This window comes from Dendrobium catenatum, unplaced genomic scaffold, assembly GCF_001605985.2.
Source record: "Dendrobium catenatum unplaced genomic scaffold, ASM160598v2 fragScaff_scaffold_12, whole genome shotgun sequence".
NCBI lineage: Eukaryota > Viridiplantae > Streptophyta > Magnoliopsida > Asparagales > Orchidaceae > Dendrobium > Dendrobium catenatum.
This window is the reverse complement of record NW_021318474.1, coordinates 1,063,765-1,091,657: the sequence shown is the minus strand read 5'-3', so window position 1 is coordinate 1,091,657 and position 27,893 is coordinate 1,063,765. Positions and strand designations below refer to the sequence as shown.

At 32.6% G+C, this 27,893-nt stretch overlaps 2 protein-coding genes across 2 annotated transcripts; both read left to right on the top strand.

Moving 5' to 3' along the window:
* The first annotated feature begins 2,249 nt into the window (after positions 1–2,249).
* On the top strand, positions 2,250–3,524 carry LOC114579019. The gene has a single exon (XM_028692685.1). The coding sequence runs from the start codon at positions 2,250–2,252 to the stop codon at positions 3,522–3,524; it is 1,275 nt and encodes a 424-aa protein (XP_028548518.1).
* A 19,746-nt stretch (positions 3,525–23,270) lies between these two features.
* On the top strand, positions 23,271–24,121 carry LOC110102231. Its single transcript, XM_020830475.2, has 2 exons — positions 23,271–23,338; positions 23,500–24,121. The coding sequence occupies exons 1-2, from the start codon at positions 23,271–23,273 to the stop codon at positions 24,119–24,121; spliced, it is 690 nt and encodes a 229-aa protein (XP_020686134.2).
* Positions 24,122–27,893: the final 3,772 nt, after the last annotated feature.

Sequence of the window (27,893 nt, the reverse complement as noted above, 5' to 3'; positions counted from 1 at the left end):
TAATTATAATTATTTTAGCATCATAAGAACTAGGTAGTCATCATAAAATCTTACTAACTTTTTTAGAATTTGATAGTTCTCTTCCTAGTGCATGCAAGGATGTTAGTAACATGGTGAACCTAGTTTACATTTTATATACAATCTCATTAGGTTTCATTAGAAAAAATTCAGAGTTGTGCAGTAGAAAGTTTAGCCTGGACAATTTAACTTCACTAGTTGACTCATAAGTAATGAATAACCTATTCGGAATTTAGTAAGAGAAAATCTATTCAGAATTTTGAATTTTGGCTCCGCATTTTTTATGGCTGCTGACGTTCGCCGGCCGGCGACATCGGCTGGTAAACAAACGACGAGTCGACGTGTGATTCTGACTCCTTCAATCAATCTGAGACCGATCATGAATTCTTCTTCTCCGCCTGCTTACGGCGATAAATGTTCTAACAAGGTGGATGATAAAGCCCGATATGGAAAAGCTTTGGTTATCAAGGAAGGTGGTCTCTTAAATCTGAAGAAACCAGTGGAGGTGACAGGAAAAGGAAAAGCTGTAGCTACTGAAGATCATGAGATTTCCAAAAAATTTAAATCTCCTATCTAGGCAATGATGAATGCTAAAAGATTGTCTGGTGAGACGTCCTCTCCCAACTTGATGAATTGCCTCAATCATTCCAGGGATGAGTTAGAAGCTAAACTCACATTTCAAAATGTTTGTCATCTTGAAAAAGAAATTTCAAACACAAATCCAATCCTAAAATCTAGTGATAATTTGGATCTGGGAAATATCAGAACTAGTGAAAATGCAGAAGTAAACAAAAATCTGGGAAATACTATTCAAAAGGAGGTATTTTCAAAAAACTCTCTGAATTGGAATCCTAATATTTGGACAAAGAAGAACAACATCAATGTTTCAGAACTAGATTTCTGGAAAGACTTCACTGATGAGGACAATGTTGTTAAAATTCATATCCCCAAGGAACAGGAAAATGCAGTGTATCTGCAAAATTCTCTTGTGATTAAGGTGTTCGGTACCAATACTCCTTTTCATATAATCTTCTCATAATTGAGAAGACAATGATCTCAATTTGGAAAGTTCAATTTAACCATTCTTGGATTGGGATGGGTTCTATGTGTTTTTGATGAAAAAAATGCATTAGAATCTGTTTTAACAAGTGGACCATGGTCTGTTAAAAATAATATCATTGGAATGGATAAATGGTCCCCCACATTCTCTCCTTCTTCTTTGAAAGGACTTACATCTCCAGTATGGATCAGATTACCAAACCTCCCCCTACATTGTTGGGATGAAATCAACATGTGCAGAATTGCATCTATAGTGGGGAAACTGTGTATGATTGATGGCAACTCATTCCAATGGAATAGAAGGGAATTCGCCAGGATTTGTGTTCGGATAAACCAGGATACAAAGCTTCCTCTTGGAATTTGGGCTGAAGGATCTTCAGGTAAATTCTATCAAAGAATTGAATACGAAAAAGTCCCAATTTTTGCTTTTCCTGTGGAAGAATAGGACATTTACTAGATCAATGTCTTGAAAAAAATGTTGAAATACAGTCCTCAGTTCAAGATGTTAATGTGAAATACAACTCGGATTATCCTCAAAAAGCAGACAGATGTCAGGAGATTAATAAGGAAGAATACGGTCCATGGATCCATGTCAATTTCAAGAAGAATAAATTCAAAAAGCAAGGTCCAATTCATAAAAATAATTCCCAGAATAATGGTAATATTCAAACAGGAGTTGTTGACAGAAGAGCAAATTCCAAACTGATTTAGAAAGTTGTGGAGAAAAAATCTGATGGAGACAATGGCAAACAAATCAACATTCAGGATTACTCTTTGGCTGAAAAAGAGAAGGAACATTCTGAAAAAGAAGTTATATCTATCTCTGTTCTGGAGGAAGCAAACTTTCGGATGGGTATGTCAATTTCTTCTCCACCTATTCCCGAAGATCTTAATAAATTTTCTGTTTTAAACAATGTTATTGAAGATGGCGAGATTGTGGAACTAGATGATAATAATGCTAATACTTCTATTGGCTGTGATTTTGTAAATTCCCTGAGCACGGTGGAAGGGAATTGTAATAACAATTCTGAATCAATCAAAGATTCTAGTTTTAAGAAGAAAGGAGTCAAACAACTCAAAAGTTTAGGCCCTATCAATTTGAACTTAAGAAACAGGAGAATGGGAGATCCTCAAATTAAAAAAGTGGGGAACTCTTCCCCGCTTTTTAAATAATGTCTTCATTTGGATTCTGGAACTGCAGGGGAGCTAGAAAGAGGAGAGCTTCCTTGTATTTGAAGGAGATTGTCAAAGGAAATGGAATTTTATTTATGGGGTTGCTAGAAACTAAAGTCACTTCCTTTTATAGAAGTGATATTGATAAATTAACTGGACCTGGATGGGATTTCTTTCAAGTTCCCTCTATAGGGAAATCAAGTGGATTATTAATAACTTGGAATACTGCTATGGCTTCATTCTCAGTTTTTGAATCTTCAAACCAATTTATAATTGGGGACATAGATATCAAAAACAAAGGGAGATGGAGGATTGCTACTATCTATGGTAGCTTGGATGCTTACAAAAGGATGAATTTATGGGAAAAATTACAGCTTTATAACTCCAATAACATTGCCATGGTCATTGGAGGAGACTTCAATTGTATTCTCAACAAAAATGACAAAAAAGGAGGCAGGAAATTTGTTTATTCAATGAGTGCCAAAGAGATGGAAACTTTTATCTCCTCAAAAGATTTTCATGAAATAAGGAGCATTGGACAAAAAATTACTTGGAGTAATAATAATTCTGGGAATAACAAAATTCTTGAAAGTCTGGATAGGTGTTATCTGAACTCAGTGGCGTTAAGCTCTCATCAACATATGGTTGTCAAACACCTTGCAAGAATAGCCTCGGACCACTGTCCAATCATCTTGAAATTTCAGAATTTCAAATCTTACACTTCCAAAGTGATTAAATGTGAAGATGTTTGGGTTAATAACCCGGCTACTAAAACAATTGTTAAAAAAATCTGGAGCAAAAAAACTGAAGGAGATTTCGGCCAGATTTTAAATAAGAAACTGAAAATAACCTTGAAGAATTTGTTCTTTTGGAGTAAAGACAAGCATAAATCCTTAATGGAAGGGAAAGAATCTCTCAACAAAGAAATTTTAGAATTGCAGGAGAAAGATTGCAATTTTGGGCTATCAGAGGAGGAATACTGGATACTTAAATCTAAAGTTGAAGAGCTTAATTCCATTTTGGCTCGTCTTGATACTTGGTGGAGGCAACGTGCTAAGGTGAAATGGGCTTTGGAAGGGGATATCAACTCTAAATTTTTTCATACTTTTGCTAGTGCAAGGAAGAATGCTAATTTTATAAACAAAATCAAAGATGATAATGGAGAGGAGACGGAAGATCAGCTTTTAATTGAAGATGTTATGTTCAAATTTTTCAAAAATAAATGGAAATTCAGAGCTTGCAAACTTGAAGGTTGGCCTAATAATTACTTTTAAATGCATGAAGAAGACCTCAGCCATTTAAACAAAGAATTCAATCTTGAAGAAGTTGAAGTCATTATTAAGAAATCAGGGAATTTTACTGCTCCTGGTTTTGATTGTGTTACTTATTCCTTTTTGAGGAAGTATTGGGAAATTATCAAAGAAGTTGTTTGGAATGCTTTGAATCAGTTTTTTACTACTGGGAAAATGAATACAACTTGGAAAGAAACTCTTATTGTATTAATTCCAAAGATCTCCAATCCTATTTACCCCTCCAATTATAGACTAATCAGTTTATGCAATGTTGTTTACAAAGTGGCGGCCAAAATTATTTTAAATAGAGTGCTTTCAGTTATTCACAAGATAATCTCTCCCGAACAAGCAGCATTTATTAAAGGGAGAACTATGAATGACCATATCATGATTGCACATGAGATATTTCACAAGTTCAGATTCTCTAAAAACACTAAAGGATTGGTTTCCTTCAAATTGGATTTGGAACAAGCTTATGATTCTATGGGATGGCCAACATTGGAAAAAGCATTAAGGTACTTTGGTTTTCCATCTATGCTATCTTCCTTAATTATGGAATGTATCTCTAATGCCAAATTTGCTATTATCACTAATGGGAATTATTCAAATTGGATTGAGGCTAATTATGGATTTCGGCAAGGATGCCCATTATAACCTTATATGTTTATTATATGTACTCAATTACTCTCCAATGCTCTTAATCAAAGAGGTGATAAACTTGGAATTAGTATTTCTCATAATGGACCTAGGATATCACACTTGCTATATGCGGATGACATCCTCTTATTTTCTAAAGAAAATGTGAAGGAGGTCAAGGAAGTTAAATACATTATTAATGATTTATGTGAATGGACTGGCCAAAAAGTAAACACAAACAAATCTTGCATTATCTTTGGGAAAGCTGTCAATAGAAGCTTAAAGAAGAAAATCATGAAGATTTCAGGAATTCGTAGTGTTAATGAATTCCATTATCTTGGAACAAAAATTTGTTTGAGGAGATTAATTGCTCAAGACTTTCATTGTATCTTTGAGAAAGCAGTGAAAATGATAAATGTTTGGGGGAGTAAAAATATTTCCTTAGCTGGAAAAATAAATCTTGTCAAAACTGTTTTGTTATCTTACTCCATTTTTCATAGCACTCATACATTGATTCCTAAAAGCACTCTTGAGGAGTTGGAAAAGTTATGCATAAACTTTATTTGGAGCAAATCATTGAATAAGCATGGTATGCATTATCTCAATTGGAAGACTCTATGTTGTCCAACTAGATGGGGAGGAAGAGGTCTTCATTCATGCCTTGAGAAAATCGGGCCTTTAAGAGCTAAAATTGCATGGAGATACAATCAAGAATAAAACTCTCTGCTTCATAAAGTTTTATTTCCTAAATATGGCTCTTTCTTTGAAAATCAGGATTCTTTAAAAAAAGGATCTGCAGCCTGGACCATTATCATGAACAGTAGTGAATTCTTGAAACCGATTATTAGATGGAATGTGGGCAATGGGATTTCAATTAACACTCTTAATGATATTTGGATTTTGGATAAAAATCTAAATAATTGGCCAACCTTTATTAATCCTCAAGTCCTTGAAGATGGTTATCTTGATAAATTCATCATCAACAGTTCATGAAATATTGATTTGCTGAATGAATCCTTTGGTCCTGAACTTGTTATTCTTATTCAACATATTAAAATCAGTGTCAATAAACCTTATGATGAACTGGAGCTAATTTACAGTAGATCTGGAAAATCTATTTCATCTTTGGCTTTTGAAAAATCAATTCAAACTTCTCAGCATGAGGTTTATTGGAATTAGATTAAAGCAGCAAAACTATCTTCTAGAATCAAAAATTTCTGGTGGAGAATTTTTAATAAAGCCATTCCAACATTCTAGTTTTTACAGTATAGAAAATTACAAACATCTGCTATTTTTCCTAGAGGATGCCAAAGAATAGAAGATGTTGAACACATCTCTGTAAAATGCAAAAAACTGGAAGAGGTCTTTAATCTTTTAAACAGATGGGGTTTCGATATTTCTAAGCATAGCTCTTTCTCTGATTGTATTTCTTGGCTATCTATGCATAATACTTGGTTAATCAATTTGTATTGCAATGTTGTTTACTATAATTGGAAGGCCAGGAATAATTTAGTCCACAATGGAAAGGAATCAAGTGGTATGTTTGCAGCCATGGAAGCTATTGAATTGGCATCAATTTGCTTCAATAATGCAGCCTATATCTCGGGTAAATGGGATGTCAACCAGCTTAATAAGCTGTCAAATTATCATTGGCATCCCCCTCCACCCGGTTGGATCAAATTTAATTTTGATGCATCACTTCTTCAATCTTACAAAGGAGGCGTTGGAGGAATTTGTAGAGATTCCAAAGGGAGATTTTTATTAGCATTTGGTTATCCAATTACTCATTGGGATATTTCTAAACATGAAATGCTTGCTGCTACTTCCATCCTTAATTTTTTTAAAGAAGATTTTATGATATATGAAGGTATCATTATTGAGGGAGATAATGCAAATGTTATCAAAGATTTGCAAAAAAAATTGGTTCACAAGATAGATGATTGGAAAGGTACATTCAAGATCTTTAAAAACATTCTTTTCAATTGTATAGATAGAAAATGTAATAAGTTAGCGGATCTTTGTGCTAACTATGCTATTGTTTCTTCTTTCTTTTCAAATTGGTTATTTAAAAATTTGCTTACTTCAAAAATTGCAATACCAAGTTCTTAAGTAGTTACAACAAAAATTAAATGCAGAAGAAAAAAAATAAATTATGAAATATAAAAAACACACTATAACTTCTATAATGGTTCAATCAAAATATGACCTAAGTTCACTCCTAGAAGTCCTCTCTGTGTATTTCATTATTACTATAGTTTCTCTCCTTTTTCCCCAATAATAAGGTGGAGAATCCCTTTTAAAAATTACTTCCACCAAACCTTGTGTGGTGGTGAGTCGAAAGCTTTGTCACCCTCTCGTTGATGATAACGAACATTCAATTATTTTTCTCTCTCCTAGAGAAGGCAGAGAATGTTAGAATTCTTTTTCTCCAACTTAGAGAAGGCAGAGAACCTATACTCCATTCTCATCCTCCTAGTGATGGTAGTGAACTATAAACTCCCTTTTGTCCCTCTTGGAGAAGGTAGGGAACCTTGACTTACAGCTAATGAGATTTTCATGGAGAAAGCCAACAACCTTAGATAGAGACTTGAAAGAATAAGTTGAGACACTTGCATGGAGAAATCATTTGAACCCCTTATACTATTTCTACCTCACACTAAAGTTCTCCCACTTCCTCCCAAAGTTCTCCTAAAACTTCTTCAACAAACTCCCTTTAAAGAATACTTAGAAGTAAAAAAGTTTATGAAATAAGATAATGTGAGATTTTAAATAGAAAGCCTATCAAGAAGCCTTAATTTAATTCAAGAAACTCTAATTATCCAGTACAATCCAAGATCTTGGAGTATAATTAGCTCAAAGTACTTTTATTAGAATTGTATGAAGAGCTAGATGTTGTACGATCAGTTCAAAGAAATTAGCTGATTATCTAGGATGAATTAGAACATCATCTAATATGATTAGTGCAAGTAACATAGATAATCTTCAAGTATGTTAGGAGATCATAAATTATTTTGCCATAAAAGAATCTGGTAGTATAGTAAGTTTGGTCAAATTATTATGTACTATCTAACTTGATCATTTAATCAAAATTAGTTCCCTAATCATAAGATTAATTTACAAAATATTTAATTATTTTTTGAGTATTAAATATTTAACTAGTTTTGTGCATCACCATTTTCAATACCTTGGGGTGCCTCTTTTTAATTGTGAAAATAAGATTTTTCTTTTTGATGATTTAATTACTACTGTGCAAAACAAACTTCTATCATGGGTTTCTAATGTTTTGAGTTTTAGGGGTAAATTAATTATCATCTGTAGTGTTTTTTGCTATTTCTTATTTATATTTTTCAATCTCTCCATCGGACTCAAGCAGTTTGTAAAAGGATTGATATGCTTTTTAATAAATTTTTCTATAAAGGGGCCAGTAGCAATTTTAAAATTATTTGGTCCTCTTGGGAAAAGTTTTGTGGTGTCTTGGAAGAAAGAGCCTTGGGGTGTAAGACTATGAATGATTTGGCTTATGCTTTTTCTTTTAAGTTATGGTAATTTTTTGTCCTAAAGTGAGCTTTTGGACTAATTTTATTGTTGCTAAGTATTGTGTGGGTAAACATTTGACTACTCGTTGTTTTAACCAAGTTGATTCTAAATTTTGGCAAAGACTTTACAAAATTAAAAAGCCCTTTATCTATTAGGGGCTTTGTGGTAGTGACATTTTCTTTTGACAAGATCGTTGGTTGGGAGACCAATCTATTATGGTGGGGTTATCTGGTATTGTCATGGTAGTATAATTATGGCCTTTGATGGTCCTTTACTAAACTGTGATGTTAACAAGGTTGTCATTTTGTCTATGCTATATGGTTTAAGGCATTCTATTTCTCTTGATTTAGCTAATATCTGTATTGAAGTTGATTATAAGTATTGCTTTCAATTTTTTAATTCTATTAAGGAGTCGGTGTGTAATTCTTTTCTTTTTTACTGGTTAGGGATATTAAGAATTTTTTGATCTTTATGAACTACTCTTTCTCTCTTGTTCATAAGGAAGGTAATGTGTCTGCTAATTGGCTTACTAATAGGGGGAGTGGTTTGGAGTGTCTGTCTGACTTTACTATTACTAACCTCCCTTCTCTACTAGGAGGTCTTTTAAGATTAGACAAAATTGGTATGCCTTATGTTAGAACTTAATTCTTGCTATTAGTAGGTATATCGTATCTTATTTTACTTGGTTCTGGGGCTCGCTATCATGTTTTCTCCTATGTCTTGTTCATGTGCTTCTTTCTCTTCATATTATTCTATTTTTATGTGGGTTACATCTTTGTTACTTGGTATTATTTTGTGTCTTCTAGAATTCTTGGTCTTTGTAGCAGTGGCCTTTTTCTACTACTCTATTTTATAAATGGTTAGTCCTCCTCTTAGTTGCCTTGCTCAGTTTGAGGCCTATTATGGTTGTTTGGTGTGGGATCTATGTTTCTTCTTGGTGTCCAGTATTAGGTGTTTTCTTGGTATTTTTTGTGTTTTCTAGAGCATTTCGCCTGGTTTGGTTGCCTCTTGGTTGGACTCTTGGATATTATAACTGTGACCTTGGTTCCTTTTGCTTTTTTTTTCTGTTTGGGTGCTAGAATTAATTATATGTGCTATTATTTTATGGCCATTTTTCTCTATTGGTTTGTGCATTTATTGCATGATTCTAGGGCCCAGTCTAGCGGATTACTGGTGCCTCTAGGTCTTTGCTGACGCTGGGTATTATGGCTCTCCTATCGGTATCCTTTTTCTTAATTTTTTTAGGGCTCTGATTATTGCATGGAGGTTAAATATGGATGACTGGTTGGGTAATCTACTTATGTTGGGATGGATTTCGTTCATGTCTCCCTTATGTTTTGGTTGGGTGGCCTATAACATGGGCTGCCAGGTATTTTTCCTTCTTTCTTCCTTTTGTCTCACTATTTAGTTTAGCTAGTTTGGCTTGTTTACTATTGCTTCCAGTTCTTGGATATATTTGAATCCTAGCTATTATTTTGGGTTTAATGGTGCCTAATTTTTTTTATTACTTGATGGTATGGCTATTCTTACTATTTTTGAGGTGAACAAGTGTGGTGACCCTTCTAGCTTTTTTAAAGTCTGTGCTATAATAGATCATGGGGTTGATGTTGGTTTCCCTGGTTTCTCTACTGATCATGTTTTGACTCTTATTATTGCTTCCTGTTGCCTCCTTTTTATCTATCTTATGAATAGTTGTTGGAAATATCAACCTGCTAGCAATTGCTTTTATTTGTGTTGTTTCTTTCATGGCCTTCACCTTTTTTTGCAGGATTTTCTTAGTGCAGGTGTTTGTTGTGGTGCCATTTTGGATGGGAAGCTGGAGCTCATTGCTATTTTTGTTATCTTCCTTATTTTTGGGTGCTTTTACTTGTACACCGTAGAATGTACCTAAGTATTATTGTATTTTTCCCTAGTAGGGTACTTGGCTCTTAGGATTTTTTTCCTTTCTTTTTGTAGCTTTTCTGAGCATTAGTGAGATTAAGGTCCCTTTAAGGACTTTGTAAATTTTTTTCTACATTAACACGTAGGCCCCTCTGTGGGTTTCCAAAACCAAAAAATAATAACTATATCATCCATAAGACTCTTCTTGTATAGTATGATTAGCATAAATGATCAAATTTAAAAAATTTCCAAAATTTTGATTGGCGGCTAAAATTTTGAATTCAACTAATCCTCATATATGATGTCCATCGTACATTATGATTACTTCATCTTTAATTAATTATCACAATAAACCTTTTTCAAATAATTTTTTTTTACTTGATCATATAATTTGATATGAACCGTACAATATGATTAGTTCACATAATTTTACTTTTACTATTTTAACTAACTCACTTCCTTGAGTGTGCTTTTGAATGGTTACTAAGCCTGGTATCCACCTAATACATGACTTGACTCTGGATAGGTAAGAATAAGGAAAAATAAGATTTACATAGTTTTCAACCCTATTTTACCCAGTCTTTAGATGAATAGTTACATAGTGTAAGGTGTACCAAAAAAAGTTAATGCACAAGAAACAAAGTAGATATGCAATACTAACACTTAAAAGGAGATAGCAGTAAGGAAATAAAATGTTTTTTATCATCAAAATCATAATACTTTGAATCCAGATTTGCAACACATGCATCCCTTGGGCCAAAGGAAGTCCAACCTAAAAACTTCATTAAGAAAGTGTTAAATATTTAATTTATTATTATTTTCAAACTTAATTCATCACATTTATGATTTAATTAATTTTGATTATTTATTGAATTTTCATATTTTATTGCATATTTTAATGTATTTAGTGTTTAATTAATTTGTTGACTTATTAATGTTTTAGTGATTTTTGCAAATCTTAATACTTTTAATAAACACTAGATTTCATTAGGAAGTCATTCCCTTTTAGTTTGTTCAATATGGCATTTTTTTTAGTTAGTTATAGATTTTACATGTTTAATGTATTTTTTGTATTATGTTTTATCAAATGGCTCACTTTTGGATTTACACTGATTTTTTGAGTTCTTATATTTTTTTTCTAAAAACTATATTTGATTATTAAATTAGTGCCTTTAAGTTTATTCAATTTAGATTTTTTTTTTTTTGAATTAGTAATGATGTTTGCAAGTTTAGGTTATTTATAAGACTTAAATTTGAATAAATAGTTAACTTTTTAAATTAAAATTACTTTGTAGATTTCATATTTTTTATAAATACTAGAACTATATATGAGTTTATTGCCTATGAGTTTGTTCAATTAAAATTTTTTAGAAGTTGTTTTGGAATTTACATGTTTAATGCATTTTTATGTATTATGTTTAACCAAATGCTTCACTTTTTTATTTATAATGAATTCTTGCGTTTTAAAATTTTCCTTAAGTACTGGATTTGATTGTGAATCTAATGCCTTTAAGAATGCATGATTTAGATTTTTGTACAATTACTTATAAATTTTTGGATTTTGATATTTTAATGCACTTACTTAGTTATGGTTATTTTCTTTTTTATGTACCAAATCAACTTTAAACATCCTAATATCTTCACCAAATGTTAGAAATGACTTCAAAGAATGATTTCAAGTGTTCAAAATTTATTTGATATTTTTTTATATTTTAAACTTTTTTTTAAATGCTAATTTCTTTGGATTTTTAAATTAAATATAATTTTGAAAGATTTTATAAGGGTTTTATTTTTCCTAAGTTAAGCCTCCAATTATGAACAATTTTCTAGTTAAAATGTATGTTTCTATTTAATTTCAATATAATACAAATTTGTAAATTATTGGGCAAATTATGTAAATCAATCTTGGGTTTACTAAATGACATACCAAATGACCTCCAAATTCAATAAAAATTGAAACATTGATACATGTGTACATGTGATTCAAACCAACTAAATCTTGGTTCAGCAAAGTCCACCAAGGTTTCTTAATCAATCATCAAAGGTAAGTACATCTATACCTTTGATAAGTTTTTTTTTTTTTTTTTTTAAAAGTGCTCTTTGGAATTTTGGGAAATTAGTGCTCTTTGGAATTTGGTGAAATTTTTGGAAAACTAACCCATGCAAATGTTTAAATGGAAAAATGGAAAAAAAAAATTGTGTTTATAGAATTATTAATTTTCAAAGCTATGGGTCAAAAATTGACTCATCACTTTGAAAACTCGAATCACAAAATCTAACTAAAATCGTCACTCGAGAAAAATAATGTTTTTTAAAAATGTAATCAAGAATCTACCACCCAAAATTGAGCTCAATTTGGCCATCGGATCTGGTTAAATTTAGGAAAATAGGATTTAAACAAAATCTATTTTTCCCCAAAACCTGTTGGTCAAAATTTATTCAAATTATTTTTAGAAAATATTAAAGGTCAATAACTTTATAGTAAGCCTAAGAAAACTCAATTTTGAGGAGATTTATATTTTCCATATTTTTTGGAAGTTTACAGGTAATATAAATGAATATTCCATTCACTTCATCACTTTCCTTATCAACCATTTGTAATGATTGGAGTCGTGCAGGCACGTTGTTGTAGCCAAGGAATAGGCATCGACACACAGTATGTTCACAAAACCACATGGGATCTAATTACTAAAGAATTGATGTTTAAGAATTTTTTAGGTTGCTAGCATCATTTGATAGATTGACGTATATTAAATTCTCTTGGTTGTCATGCATCATTTGTAGATCTGGGCCATCTGATCGTCCGATCATACAACTTTGATTATATAAATTTATTTACTACAAAATGATCAAAAGTTTTAATGCTTGTAAATTTCAATCTAGCTTTTTAATTTTGACTACATTTTAAACATAAGCTCTAGGTACCCGAATCTCTCAATGACAATAGTTTGAAGGTTCTATTCATTTAATTTATTAGGAAAATATAATTTTAAATGGAAACATCCAATGTTAATATCTAAATAACCAGTGGATGGATTTGTTTTAACTTGTACTATATGGATTATTTGAGTGACCCTCTAAAATTTCATAGAAGAATCAAAGATTTAGTTTGTACTAGATAATGAGATAAATTTGAATTATCTTGCTTCCTTCCTTCTATATCTCTCTTGATGGTTTGGGGTTTTCTTTAAGTGTGGAAAGAAGGAGGAAATTATGGAGGAGATGGAGGGCTTGCTATGAGCCGAGAGAATTAGTTTGATCAACCCATTCTTCAGAGAAAGCATGGTATTTGTTGGAGAGAAACGTAATGGATGGCTAGGATTGCACCACCTAACCAATGGGAACTACCATTTTCTTTTAGCGAATGACCAATAGGAGCCAAGGGAAGGTTCTAGAAAGCTTCAAGACAATTGTTTAGTTTTGGTAAAGTAATTTGTGAACTAATGATTGGAGAGAGATAGTTTCAAGGAATCCTGCCCCATTAGTAACCAATGAGGCTTGAGCTTGATATGGCCTATAAGGAGAAGGTTCTAAACTGAATTTAATCCATTGTTGGGTTCAAATTTTATTGGGGCAATTTAGGGCCCAAGATAATTGGTTTTAGAGAATTTGGCTTAACTCATTTAGAATAACAAGGTCATGTGTTTAGCATCAATATACACCAGATATATCAATTTAGGGAATTTGATTTGACAAGAGCTAGGATTTGGCTCAAAAAACACTTTTTATGCAATTAGTTTAACGAAAATGGAAAAAACTAGAAGGGCCAAGGGTTCAAATATCTTTTGGGTGACTCATGTGGACCTTATGGATAGTCCCCAAAAGTTTTGTTCAATGGTTTGGTCAAAACAAAGAGTTATACATTTTTGAAGTTTATAGGGTATGTTTTGTTCAAGTATGGTTAACATGGTCAACAAAGTTTAACCAGGCATTAATAATAGGTCCTACCAATTCCAAATGGTGCTTTGCACTTATTGGAAGTGGTCCAAGGCTATGTGGAGGCCATTTAGCTCCATATTCATTTTTTTTTTTTAAGAAATGCAAATTGCATTAAAAGAAGAAAAACCTAATAAAACCAAAAAGCAAAAGCATCCCTTTTAAAACTACCATAATGGATATGCGATCCATTAGAATCCATTTTGGATCCATTGGGGTGATGGGGATACCAAATATTAAAACAACCCAAAAGGTTGGTAAGTATCACGGCTTTCCCAAGGGATGGAAAATGAAACCTAGTAAAAATCCCATATTTCATCATAATGGGTTTAAAAAGGTATAAGAAGCTTAAAAGCAAAACAATCAAAGGATAACTAGTTACAAGAAAAATAAAAGCAACTACTAAACCATCTATCCAAACATCAACTAGACCCTCTTCGAACATAGGGTCCATCAAACTCCATATGCATATTTAACGACCATTTAGGTAACCTAAGTTCATTTGCTTAGCCAGGGTTGACCATGGCTTGAAACTTGGTTAAATGCTTTATAAATAAGATTTTTTGTTTATTGGAGGTGATCCTAAGGTATGGTGGTGTCTCGATGCATGTAATGTGGTTCAAAAGGGTAATAGGTAGTTTTGGTCAACCTAGGTTTATAAGATTAACCAGAATTTACCATGTTGCAACTCGAGTATTTGAGTTTATGATTTTAATGATAACAAATATTATGGCTCACATCCTGTTGTCTAATTATATTTTTAATAAATTTTTATTTGTATGTGTACTAACTTTTCAAGAATACCATGCACCATCCAATAAAGATTCAAGGCTAAAGATTGGGTAGAATAGGTTATGTTATAATAATTTTTGTAATATTCATTGATGTATTTTTGATTTCTTAAGTCAAGTCCTATAAGGGTGTATGCTTTCTTGTTGATCTTCCACACACACACTCGGGGGCAGGGAGAATGAGTCAAAATAAGATGTTCATGTTTTAAACTAATCATACTGGATAATTTATATCATCCAAGATGATCAGCTCATTGAACTAATCATACAAGACCATTTTGATCATTCAGGATAATTCATTATAATCTTAGAAAACAGCCACCAATAATAATTTAAGCAAGGTTTTAAGATTAAAATTGTTTTATAATCATCTCTGACGATTAGTGAAAATCATGCCTAAATTTATCATGTGATTAGGGGACTAATTATGGTTAATTTATTCAATCAGATTGTCCTGGATGATCTATATATCATAACAAACGATGTTTTTTGGCATACTTGATTTTCCTAAATCATCCAAGATGAAATACCATAAATTTTCTTCTAATTGTCCAGGAAGATCGACAATATGGTCCTGGACAATTTGTACAAATTTGAACTAATCATCTAGGACTATACTGATATCATGTGTAACTATCAGGTCAAATTCTGTACATCATAGTAGATGATCCTGCGATCATCTAAAATGATATTTGCTACTAAAATTGACTTTTAAGGGTTTTCTAAATCCCTCTTTTTAAGTTTATCGTACAAGATGATTCTGCAATTGTCCCGGATGATATTTTTTACCAATATTAATTTTTAAGGTTTTTTAAAGCCCTCTATTTAAGCTTTTTCAAGTCACTTGTTAAGTATCTTTAGAAACCATTGTGTCTTCATTTTTTTGAGAAAATCTTGAAGAGAGATCTTGAAAGGGAGAGAGGAATGGGTGAAGTTTGAGAGAGGGGGGAGTTCCTTGGAGGGGGTTTTAAGGGAGTGTGTAGGGGGTTTTCCCATGGTAGCTCTGGAAAGCTTGCACCTTAGTACCTTTGTATTGAAGTTTAATCTTGAGGGAAGTTTTGCAAAGAAAAATATCTCTTTGGTGTCAAAGGACCCTGCTACTCCGCCGCATCAGGGAAGGTGGAAGTGATTTTGTAAGTGCTTCTCCACCTAGTTGTTGGGGCTAAAGGAGAGTCATTATTATTTAGTACAATACTTAGAGGGTTCCTACGAGGAGTGGATGTCGGACAAGTGTGACCGAACCACTAGAAATCTGGTGTGATCTTTCCTTTATTATTTCCACACATTATTTATACATTTATTTTTATTGTGATTAACTGTTTCGGTGAAATCTTTGATTAATCTTATTTGTTATTGATTTAATTTGTTTTTTCTGCAAGATATAAAAAGATTTTTTTTTTAGTTAATGAGGTTTTAAATATCCAATTAACCCCCTCTTGGTTAGCCACAAGACTAATTCATAAGGGTTCAACATCCCTAACAAACTTTCATACCAAGGTTTGGAGTTTGGTTTAATGTATTATAATACATATTTGAAATATGTTAGAGGATGCTACATGGATTGGTTTTTATTGATGTTGTTAAGGCTTAAGAAAAATTTAGATTTAGTTAATCTTGGCTTTTTAGGGTTTTGGGGATACAACATTAGCTAACATCTACCAAAGGTATTGGTTTAATACGCCATCCTAGTGCTGATGATGATGATTAATAAGTTAAAGAGGCTTCCAAGGTTAAAAAACATAACATGCCATTCCTTGCGGCATATGCTATTAATATTTGAAGGTCTTGTAGACAATGAATATCCTTTGAGGTTCTAGGGTTAAAATTTTTGGAATGCCTTCAAATTGAGTTGGTTGACTCTAGCGATTAGATTTGTCAATACTAATGTTATAAAATAAGAATCCTAGAACATTTAGATGGGTTTTAAGGTGATCACAATTTCTTGATAAATTGGTTAAGGACCTAGGGCTTCTGGGTTTATTTCAACATTAGACTATGGAGTTTTAGATTTATATAGGTTTTTTTCCAATGTATTTGGTTTGGTTGATGATGTGAAGGAATTCTAACTTTTTAAATGCTCAGATCATTTATAATCATTAACTACTATTAGTAATTAAATAAGTTATCAAATGATGATTCATGGTGACTGTTAATAGATGAATTTGATGTTTGATTTTCACATAAGTTTTGAATTAGCCAAAGACTGTTGATGATTGCAAGAGTTTTCTCATTGAAATGATAAACTTATTGTCAATCATTTGGTAATTATCAAGTGATTGATTAGATAATCAAAGGATAATTAAAGGTATCTATTAAGTGATGAATTCTTGGGTCATTAATGAGGTTACCATATGAAAACACAATGATGAATTTGATTTTTGATTTGAAGTTTATTCAATGATTGTCGTGTGAAGGATGAATATTTTGTGAAGAATTTGACCTCTCCAAAACTAGGCAAGCAATCATACCATCTTATAATTAATTATTATAATCAAATCCCAGTGGAAAATATGATTTAGGATTCACTATAAAGGTGGTTGAGGATTATTTTAATTTTCAATCAGCTTTGATTAGTTTATATTCCTTTAATTTTTACCATTATTATTATTCCAACTAAAATTTTATTGATTCCTCCAACTTGGATTATATGTATTTGATTAGGGATTATTTTTCTTCCATGAAAGTTCACACTTTTATTCCCTTGAGCACTAGACTCACTAGCATAATTTAAATCATGCTCCTCCAAATGCATATGTCATCTTCAACCTAAACTAACTCCCAAATTGTTTAACTTCATAAATATGGTACTGCTTAAGCTATCAAAATTTACAAAGCATCAGACTCATAAAAACTTACTACTCTCTTAGTAATTCCCACTAAGAACACTATTGGAAATTATTTATAACCATATCGTATATTAAGAAATAAGCCTTTTTAATAAAGTGTTACATTAAAGAACATGCAGTTGTTGTATAAATTATTGACCTAGGGTAACCTACTAGTACATTATGAAAAGTATAAATAACCAACAAATCAAGGTAAGAATAATGAGGTCAACTTCTAAGCACCGAGCCTCCCTTATTATGGGAAAAAGAAGTAATTTTTTTCCTAAGCTTATTTATTTTTGTTTGGGGAAAAAGTTTTCTAGGAACTTATGTGCCAACTCATTCCAAGTGGTATGGTCTCTCTGAACAAGGAATTCCACAACATCTTAGCTTCGTCCATTAAAGAAAATGAAAACAAATGAAATCTAATAAAATTATAACTAACTCCATTGTATAAGTATATTGCAAAGATTTCTAGGAAGACAGCTAAGTGTAATTTTGTAACCTCAACATGACTTCCCTCATATTGATAATTTTAAAACATTTGAATTATGGAAGGTTACAACTCAATGTTATTTTATTAGAGAATAGACCATTTAATACTTTGATAAATTCTATCTACTACAGTTTTGTGGCCTACTCCCTAAGAGGTCAAGGATTGTCCTTATAATTATTTAGTTCATCCATTCCTAATGATAATATTTTATTGGTTTTTTTTTTATTGTTCTAAGGGTCCTTTCTATTTTTACTCAACCACACATGCACCAAAAATTAAAACAAAACTATCATCAAGCCCTTATTCCACTTTGTAGGTTCGGCTACATGAATCTTTATTTCTCCATCATTTCTTAGTAAATGTTAAATTCTTATTTAAATTCAATAAATAAATGTTAATTTCTCAAGCCTTTATCCCATTGTGTTTAGGAGTTTAGACATCTCTAGGTCAGGAGCGATTTGTGTGTTTATTGCTAATAAAATTTTCAATTTCAGACTATAATTATGTTGGGCTATTATTAAAAAGTGAACCAAATTATTTAAATTTAAACTAATCAAAATTTTCTGTATGTTCTCTTACTGCTTGTTCTCATTTTTTTGAATATAGTTCTCTCTAAGGTAAAAAAATAAGATTATGCTATCTAACATATTTTATGAGATTGTACAAAATATGCTTTACTAACCAAAAGGGATTATAAAATCTTTCATTTTTAAAATGTAATTTAAAATATGAGTTGTGAAAAAATAAAAAACAAGTTATTTTACCAATAAAAAAAGATCATGGAACCAAAGAGAAAAGAATTTCCAACATGAAAAAGTTTTTTTCATTTGGAAATTGTACTTAAGGAACGAATATACTTGTGCCGTTTTGTAGTAGTAGAATTTAGGTTATTATCTGTACAACCTAGCCACCTTTACTTTCTAGAAACCTTGTTGATAAGTTTAAATAATGTATAATTTTATATGTTATATTTTAAGTAAAATTGTATTGGTTTAGTTCTATTGTGTAGGAAAAATAGAAAAAAGGAAAAACATTCTAAGCTTCATCCTGGGCTGCGGCATTGGACAAATCAATATCGCAATACCATCAAAGCCAATTTTAGAGCCCTTCAACATTGGTATGGTCATCCTGACTTCTTTATTGGAAAGAGCTGAGATGTCAAAATAGTTAGCATTGTAGAACCATGTTCACTGACTTCAAGCACTACAATGCCACATCCCATTACGCCTAGGCACCAAAATTTCCATTCCAGCACTACAACATTAAAAGTAAGCAGCGCCGTGGTGTAGTAGTTATAGATTCAAAAGAAAATGATCTGTAAGTGAAGTGACAAGACTCTTCACTAAGTAATTGATCCATTTAAACAGGCATCACAATTGAGCAAAAATATTAGGACAACAATGTTCGCTCATTTTATGGGTGATGTGGCTCTAATCTTTAAAGCACTATAGTGCTAGTTTCCTAATTTGTTTTTTTACTATAAATAGCTATGGTGTTATGTTTATAAGAGAGTTTAGTAACTTGTATAATTTTAGTAATTTCTAGAGTACTTCTTCAGATCTCTCTTAAAGTCTAATTTAAGAGAGACAAGGAAGTACTCTATAAAATAATTAGAGTATTTAGTTAGTAAGTGTTTGAGGAACTTTGCACATTAAGGAATAAGAAGTGTAGAGAGACATATTGATTCTTCCTGGTGATATTATTCTGAAGTATTTTTATTTTTTATAGTTTCATTGAAAATGAGTTTGCTTATCATATCTTCCATGTCTACTAATTCTCTAGTTTTGAATTGATGAAGTTGAAAATATATTATGTACTAATGAAGATTCTTGATCTTTAAAAGTGAAATGATGTTTTGAATATTATCTTGTTCTTTCTTTAATGCACATTGTAGTCATATGTATATTTAAAACCTAGTGTGATATCTATTATTGATGGAGGAATACTAAAACAACCAGGAATATTGAAATAGTATATTTACATACCTAGACATAGGATGGAAAATATGCTAGGTTCTTAAGGAGATCATATAACTGTAAGAGGTCAGTAGATATCCTTTTCACCACTATAAGCTTGGTAGAAATCTAAGGATGCATATTCTTAGAATCAACTAAAAAATAAGAATTTTATTATGAAATATATTCAATTTACATTTATCAATTCAAAACATTTTATTTAAATATTGTATGAATTATTTTAGTATTTTTATTCACTGATTGAATTATTATAAAAAATAAATTTAATTTAGTATGAAATATTTTTAATTAGAGTACCTAGTAATGGTTGATTGTTGAGAAGCATACTTCTTCATGGGTTTGATAGTCTACTCTTTCACTTTAGTACTTGATTCAACACGTATACTAATGTATATTAAGTGAGGTTTATTAATTTTATATATCAAAGAAAACCTATGCATTATTTAGCGGAGATACAACAACAACAACAACAACAACATTATTTATATAATTCAAAAATTGCACTCCATAGTTCCCCCATCACCTAGTTTATATTAAGTAGCACTTACCACGTAGACTTCGAAAGTTCTCTACTTTGCTTTAGCATGGTTAGTTGAATGCTTATTTATATTAATTGCACACTACAAACTCCTACTTTTTCTAGGTTAGTTTCTTAAATGTTCTTTTACCTAGATATTTTGTAAGGCTCTTAAGAAATAAAAAATTTTATTCTCATTTTAAAAAAATATATAGGGTAATTTTAAAAGATCATTGGTTTATAAATTAAGCTAGAGCTTAGCTTGGGTCATATAAATCAAATTTTTTTCTTTCCTTCCTTCTTAAGAACCTCCCTACTGGAAAGTAGATGTATACTAACCAAGCAATGAGTTGTAGTTATATCTCATGGGAATTTTATTGTTTTAAGATTAAAAAATATTTTTTAAGAATTTTTTTCTTAAACCTTCACATGCTAATTATTGCATAAGAGACAACTAGAATGCATTGCATTAGAAAAAAAAATTAATAATTAAAATTTAATTGTATTTATCTTTAGATTTATAAAAGCCTTTCATAACTTAAAGGCCAGTTTGGAATTTCTCTACATGTCAGCCCTATATTCCAAAAACTTGAATAATAACAAATTATTCAACTTACATTTGCGTAAGACTAGAATTATTGTATTAAATAGAATATGTAGAGTTTTAGCTAGTATTGACACTGCGTGTGGGACTATAAATCAATAACTCTCGTGTTTCTAAAATACTTTTCTAGAGTCAAAGATAAAAGCCCCACCTCTTTGAGTTTGCACTCCATTAGACTAGGATTAAGGACACCACCCTTAAGTTACTCATCTTTGATGTAGGTTTTGAAATAGACCTTAAATTATAAGTCCTCATCCTATAAAAATATAATATTGATTTTCAAATATAATGGAAATATAAACATATCCATGTTTCTAATATATTAAATCCCATCATAGTATAAAATGTGGCTTTTCTAGGTTGTCCCATAATCTTTGTGCTCCCTATCATTAAACTTTTGGCCTTAAGAAAGAATTGTTCAACATTGAACCAATCTCCTTTAAAAACTCAAAAACCACTTATCCTTGACTTAAGCTCTAAAATCAAGGAAAATATTTGCAACTACATTAATCAAGACTGTTCTCTGGAGACACATCTCCTTGAAGCTAATTAACCACAAAGTATTGCCTTTTTCAAGAATCTGTAACTCCAAATTAAAATAAACCTTATCTTTTGACTAAAAAGTAGGAACAAATCTCTATGACCATATAAAATTTTTCAAAACAAATTTTTGCATTCCAATTCATTTGAAAAATATTAGGTTCATCTTTTGAAGTGATATTATATTATATTTTGTATCGGATTATAGAAAATTCAATTTTTAAAACCTATTTTTCATTCAAATTCCTTTATACAATATTATAATCTCCTTTTAGGTTGATATAGTATTTTCTATAGTATGTTTGATTACAAAAATGTTAATTTTTTTAAAATCAAAATTTGAATTTAAATATTATTATAAAATATTATGTCTACCTTTGGAGACAATATGTCTTCTTTTTATTGTATTTGACTATGAAAATGTTATACAAGTGCTGTTAAAGACTAATTGGAAATGATTTTCAAGAGTTCAGGGAAACTAGTAGCAGCATTAGCTTTAAAAAAAAATGTTTGAAGATGATATGGAAGATGATTATTGGAGTTGGATAAAAAAATTAAAGCATAGGCCACAAGTTGAATTGTTTTGGTGGCATTTATATAAGAATGTTATTCCTTCTAATTGTTTCCTTGACTTTATAAAATTAATTGACTATATTGGATACCTGAGAGGTTGTGAATATGTTGAAGATGCTGAACATGTTGATGTGCATTATGGTATGATTAAAAAGCTATTTGAGCGAATGAGTGCTTGGAATTTCCTGGTTCCATCTAGTCACTATCTGGATGAATGCAAGAAGTTATTGAGTCATCTTGCAGTTTTGAATCTTTTCATTGGTAATCTATATTGCTATATGGTATTTTTTTTGTTGGAAAAGGAGGAATAAAATTTTTCATGGAGATCACGAAGATAGCTGCTCTTACATTCCACCAAACTCAATCAAACATGTAGTTGGTTCTTTTCATGCAAATCCGATTTTGGAAGTACTGGGAAGTTTATCAATATAATATCTTGTGTCATTCCTCTTGGTTTCCTCCACCTCGAAGTTGGATTTAGATTAATGTGGATGCTTCTTTAATTACCAACAATAATGCTAGCATAGGTGGAGTTTTCATAGATCGCAAAGGTCGGTTCTTAGGTGCATTTGGTTTCAGCTGTCTTCATTAGGATATTTCGCAAGTTGAGTTGATATCAATTCTTGCTTTGAGGAATAATGTTCAAGATTGGATGTTTAATGCCAAGGGTATTGTGATAGAAGGAGATAATCATAATGTTATCAAGCTTTTTTAGATTTTTTTACATAAGTCTATGATTTCAAAAGAATTTTTAAATCCTAGGGATTTAGACCTAGAGAGAGAAGCTCTTTTTTGATTAGGTCCTAAAGAGAGAAGCTCCCATATTTTCTAGAGAGAGAAAATATTGATTTTCAAATTATCTCGTTTGCGGGCTTTACGTGGATGGTGATTTTGAGGACGACTGATCGCCGGACGGAGGATTAGCGGTTTTCTTCACAAAGATCATGGAAACTGTTCAACCTTCAGGTCCCAATCATATCCTTGGCAAGATTACTAATAATATTGTAATCATAGAGGGTGCAAAACCTCTTGTTCGTCAAGAAGTAGAGGAAGGAAAAAGCAAGAAGGCTTTGATCGATCATGATGTTGGAGGTGCTAAAGATATTACAATTGAAAATGATATCTCAGGTATTCTTATTCCTATGGCATCTTCATATGTTGGAATGATCGAAGGTTAATAAGTTTGTGAGAAATTCTAAGGAAATTGGTGGCCGTGTTTTAGTATCTGAGATAGATGCTTTGGGAAGGCAAAATGAAGTTGAAGATTTTAATCTCCTGAAGAACTCTGTGATGATGGAAAAGCGGGACAACAATGCTGATGGGGATCCTGTTAGAAATGATACAAAGGAAAATTTTACTGAAGCTTAGAAGAAACCTCAGCATATCAAGATTTCTTTCAACATGGATTTAACAGAGATGTCTGATGATGGGATTGCAGTCAAGCTGAATGTTGAGAAGGAAGTTTTTAATATGCAAGTTTTGAGGCACTCATTGGTTATCAAGGTGTTGGGAGATAAAATAACCTTTTCGATGTGTAGTCTGGAGTTAAGGAAGCGATGGAATAAATTCGGTAGTTTTCATATCACTTCCATCGGTATGAAATGGATTTTATGTTTGTTTTAATCTGCGGAAGCCATGGATGAAGTTTGAATGGTGGTCCTTGGAATGTGGGAGGACACATTGTTGGGATGGACAAATGGTCCCCTCTTTTCAACCCCAATTCCTTTAAGGGTATTACTGCATCTGTTTGGATTCACCTCCCCTGTTTGCCGTTATACTATTGGGATGAGGAGAATACTCCTAGGAATTCTTCGAGTGTAGGAGTACCTATGTTTGTGGATGGGAATTGTTTTAAGTGGGGGAAACATGATTTTGCTCGGGTTTGTGTGAGATTAAAGCTAGCAAATAGGCTTCCAAATGGTGTATGGGTTGATGGAATAGCAGGGAGATTCTTCCAAAAAATAGAGTATGAGAAGATTGACTTGATTTGCTATCATTATGGTAAGGCGGGACATGATAGAAAGGGTTGCCCTGACGGTGTGATGAATGCTTATATTGATCAGCCAGTGAAAAATCTAGCCGCTAGGAATGATGTGGGAGGACTGGTTGATAATAAAACTTATGGGAGCGAATATAGTCCATGGATTCATGTTCAATTTAAAAATAGAATGTTTAGAAAAGGAAAGTTTGCAAGAGGTGGGAGATCTGGTAGAAAAGCAGCGGAAGTGAATGTTCAGGTTCATGATGTCAAGGATGTTGCTGTGTAGAATTTGGCTCAATATATGGTGGCTGATGTGGATATAGAGTTAAAGAAGTTTGATGAGCAGGCTCTAGATACTGACAAAAGTGCTAGTAAAGGTGAAGCTGATAAGGAGTTTGAATCGACATTAGCTGTAACCAATAAATTTGAGGCTCTGAATGAGGATTTTGAAGAAGGGGAAGTGATCGATCATTCTATGGTGGTTCAGCAAAAGAGTACTACTGTTGTTGACAATATTCCTGAGAAAATGGAATTTGCTGCTTCTCTGAATAGCACTTTGGTCAAAATGAAATTGGATAAGGAATTGAAATCGTTGGGACCTTTAGAACCTAAGCATTGGAAAAAAAGAAAATTTGGTAATGGAAGCGTGCCAGGCGGGGACGAATCCCCTATGGTTAATAATTGACTTCATATGTTTTCTAGAATTATAGGAGGGCCAGGAAAAAGGAGGCTTCCTTGTATCTTAGGGAGAAAGTGAGGGATCATGATGTTTTTTTTGTTGCGCTGATGGAAACCAAGCTAACAAATGTTGAGAGAAGTGAAGTTGATATCCTTATTGGGAAAGATTGGGATTTTTTCCACCATCCAACTGTGGGTACCATTGGAGGTATTCTGGTTATGTGGAACAGTAAGGTTGTTTCTTTTGTGGTGAAGGAGAGTTCATCTCAAGTGGTAGTTGGCATTCTTTCTACACCTTCTACGGAGATTGGAAGGTGGCTACTGTGTATGGTAGTAGATGTTGTATTGAGAGGAAAAATCTTTGGAATTTGCTAGAGAAAAGTATGATGGAGTCGTGTCCGGCCATTGTTGGGGTGTGGGGGGGTAACAATAAGGAAGGTTCTTCAAGGATTTGGAAAAGACTTGATAGATGTTTGCTTAACTCTTCATCTTTACACTTGGTCCCATTTGGGAAGGTGAGGCATCTTGCAAGAGTGGCATAAGACCATAGCCCAATTGGTTTAAATTTGGATGCAAAGAAGATTAACAAGACCAAGGTCATTAGATTTGAAGACACTTGGAGGTCTTTCCCGGCTGCATGGAATATTGTTTATAATTCGTGGAAAAAGGCTGATTTTGGTGAGGAGGTGGTGGTACATCATAGAAAACTTAGAAGGACATTGAGAGCATTATTTTTCTGGAGTAAAAATGAATGCAATGATTTATGTAAGCTAAAGGAAGACTTAAAGAGGGAGATCATGGAAATGCATATCGAGGAAGCTACGGCTGAGAATTTTTCTCTGGATGACTTGCTCCTTCTTAGAAGCAAGGTACATGAACTAAATGTCACTCTTAGAAGGCTTTCTATTATGTGGAATCAAAGGGCTATGGCAAGATGGAAAGAGGAAAGGGATACTAATTCCAAGTTTTTGCATAACTTTACATCAACTAGGAGAAATGCAAAGTGGGTGAGGCAAATCAAAGATGTTAATAACCATTTGGTGGAGGAGGATGATCAAATTAAGCAAGTGTTTTTACAATTTTTTGAAGAGAAATGGAAGTACATAGCATGTAAATTGACTGAGTGGCCTGGTATTTCAGAAAAATAGAAGCTGGATGCCTCGGTGTGGCAGCTTTGGATGCACAATTTTCTATGGAAGAATGCAAGGTTTCCGTTTTCCAGCAAGGCAATAACAAGTCACCTAGTTTAGATGGGGTGATATCCTCTTTCTTCAATTTTTATTGGAACCTAGTTTGTGAGACTACTTGGAATGCTATAAAAAAGTTCTTAAAGTCTTGAGTTATGCACAAGGAATGGAATGATACGCAAATTGTATTAATTCTTAAAGTTAAGAACCCGGTTGTACCCGCCAATTACAGGGCCATAATCCGTTGTCAAAGTACTTATAAGATTGTGGCCACCATGCTGGTTAATAGGCTGAAAACCTGCATGCCCAAGATGATTTTAGAAGAGCAGCTGGCGTTCATTCCAGGTAGTTCTTTGTCTGAACACTGCATTTTGGCAAAAGTGATTTTTACTAAATTTAAAATTTCTAAGAATAAATAAGGAATGATGGTTTTTAGCTTGATATGGAGCAGGTGTACGATAGTATGGGATGGCCAACTTTGAATCAAATCCTTCAATGGTATGGTTTCCCCGTTATTTTATTCTAACTTGCTTATGGAATATGTGGTGAATGCAAGGTTCTCAATTATCCTGAATGGGAGGAATTCGAGATGGATTAATTCTTATAGTGGATTTTTGTAGGGATGCCCTCTATCACCTTACTTATTCATTATGTGTTCCCAACTATTTTCTAATGCAATTGAGGAAATGGGGCCATGAATTTTGTATTCAGGTTTCTCTTAGAGGATCAAAGATTACACATCTTCTCAATGCAGATGATGTGATAGTTTTTTCTTGTGCAACTAATTCTCTGGCACGTTTGTTAAAGAGTATTGTGGAGGAATTTTGTAAGTGGATGGATAAAAGAGTAAATGTCAACAAGTCCCAAATCAATTTTGGAAAGGCTATTAGGAGATCTTATAAGAAGAAAGTGGCTAGAATTCTTGGTTTCAAAACTGTGAAGGAATTGCACTATCTGGGAATCAAGATCTCTTTAAGGAGAATGGGTCTGGCAGATTTTCAAGACCTTTTAAGCCATGTGACGGATATATTGAATGTTTGGGGTAAGAAATCTCTATCCTTGGGATGAAGAATTACTCTCATCAAAACTTACTTATTATCTATGTCAAATTTTGTTCTTACACAGTCTTTGGTTCCTAAGAAAGTGGTTCATGAATTGGAGAAATTGTGCAGGAGATTCATTTGGCACAAACAAGATGGGAGGAATGGATTGCACTATGTAGCTTGGGATGAGATTTGTAAACCAAAAGGTGCAGGTGGATTGGGAGTGCAGTTTGCTGTAATGAAAGGTGGTACTTTACGGGCAAGGCTGGCTTGGAATTGAATATAAAATCCTGATTCTTTACTTCACCGAACGCTCATTGCTAAGTATGGTGATAATATTTTGAATGAACTTGTATGAAGAGCTCTTCTAATGCTTGGTAAATTATGAAGGATGGAGGTAAATATCTTAAACCCATTGTTAAATGGAAGGTGGGTAGAGGGAATAAAATTCATGTTTAGAGTGATGTTTGGATGTTGGACAAGTGTTTTAATGCTTGGGAAACTTATGTTGATTGTGGAGCTTTGGATGATATAAAGGTTCAGCAATTTATTTCTACTAAAGTTGAATGGGTTGAAATGAAGTTGCTAAATTTTTTTCATGAAGAACTTGTCAAGTTAATCAGGCAAGTGCATATTGACATCCAGCGGGAGGATCAGGTGGAAACCGTGTACAAATTCTCGGGCAAATCAATCTCTGCGGTGGCTTATGATCATGTGATGGAAGGGAGAGGTAGAGAAGATGACGGTGGTTTTTATAAATGGCTTAAGTATCTAAAGCTCAACTCTAAGGTGGAAATTTTTCGGTGGCGACTTAGTAAGTTCACTATTCCTACTAATCATTTTCTCAAATTTTGAAGGTTTGCGGTTGACGATCTTTGTGCTAGAGGATGTCAGGAGGTGGAGAATTATGAACACATTATGGTTCATTGCAAATATCTTCAGAATGTTATTTCTAAAATTAAAGAATGGGGATTTTATATCCCTGTATTTCAATCATTGGATTGCTGCTTAAAGGAGCTAAGAAGAAGCTATGGCTGAATGGCTGGTTTGGCTAGAATTTACTGAGTTGCAGTATTTTTGTCCTGGAAAAACCGAAATTTGGTAAAACATGGAAATAATGCTACGCATAGTTCTTTGGTGGCTGCTAATT

What these genes read in the sequence shown, in the direction of transcription:
- LOC110102231 (XM_020830475.2), top strand. Translation starts at nt 23,271, where the DNA reads ATGTCTGATGATGGGATTGCAGTCAAGCTGAATGTTGAGAAGGAAGTT. An exon ending in TTTAATATGCAAGTTTTGAG is followed by an intron (nt 23,339 to 23,499) that starts GCACTCATTGGT and finishes CCATGGATGAAG; the next exon opens with TTTGAATGGTGGTCCTTGGA.
- LOC114579019 (XM_028692685.1), top strand. Translation starts at nt 2,250, where the DNA reads ATGTCTTCATTTGGATTCTGGAACTGCAGGGGAGCTAGAAAGAGGAGA.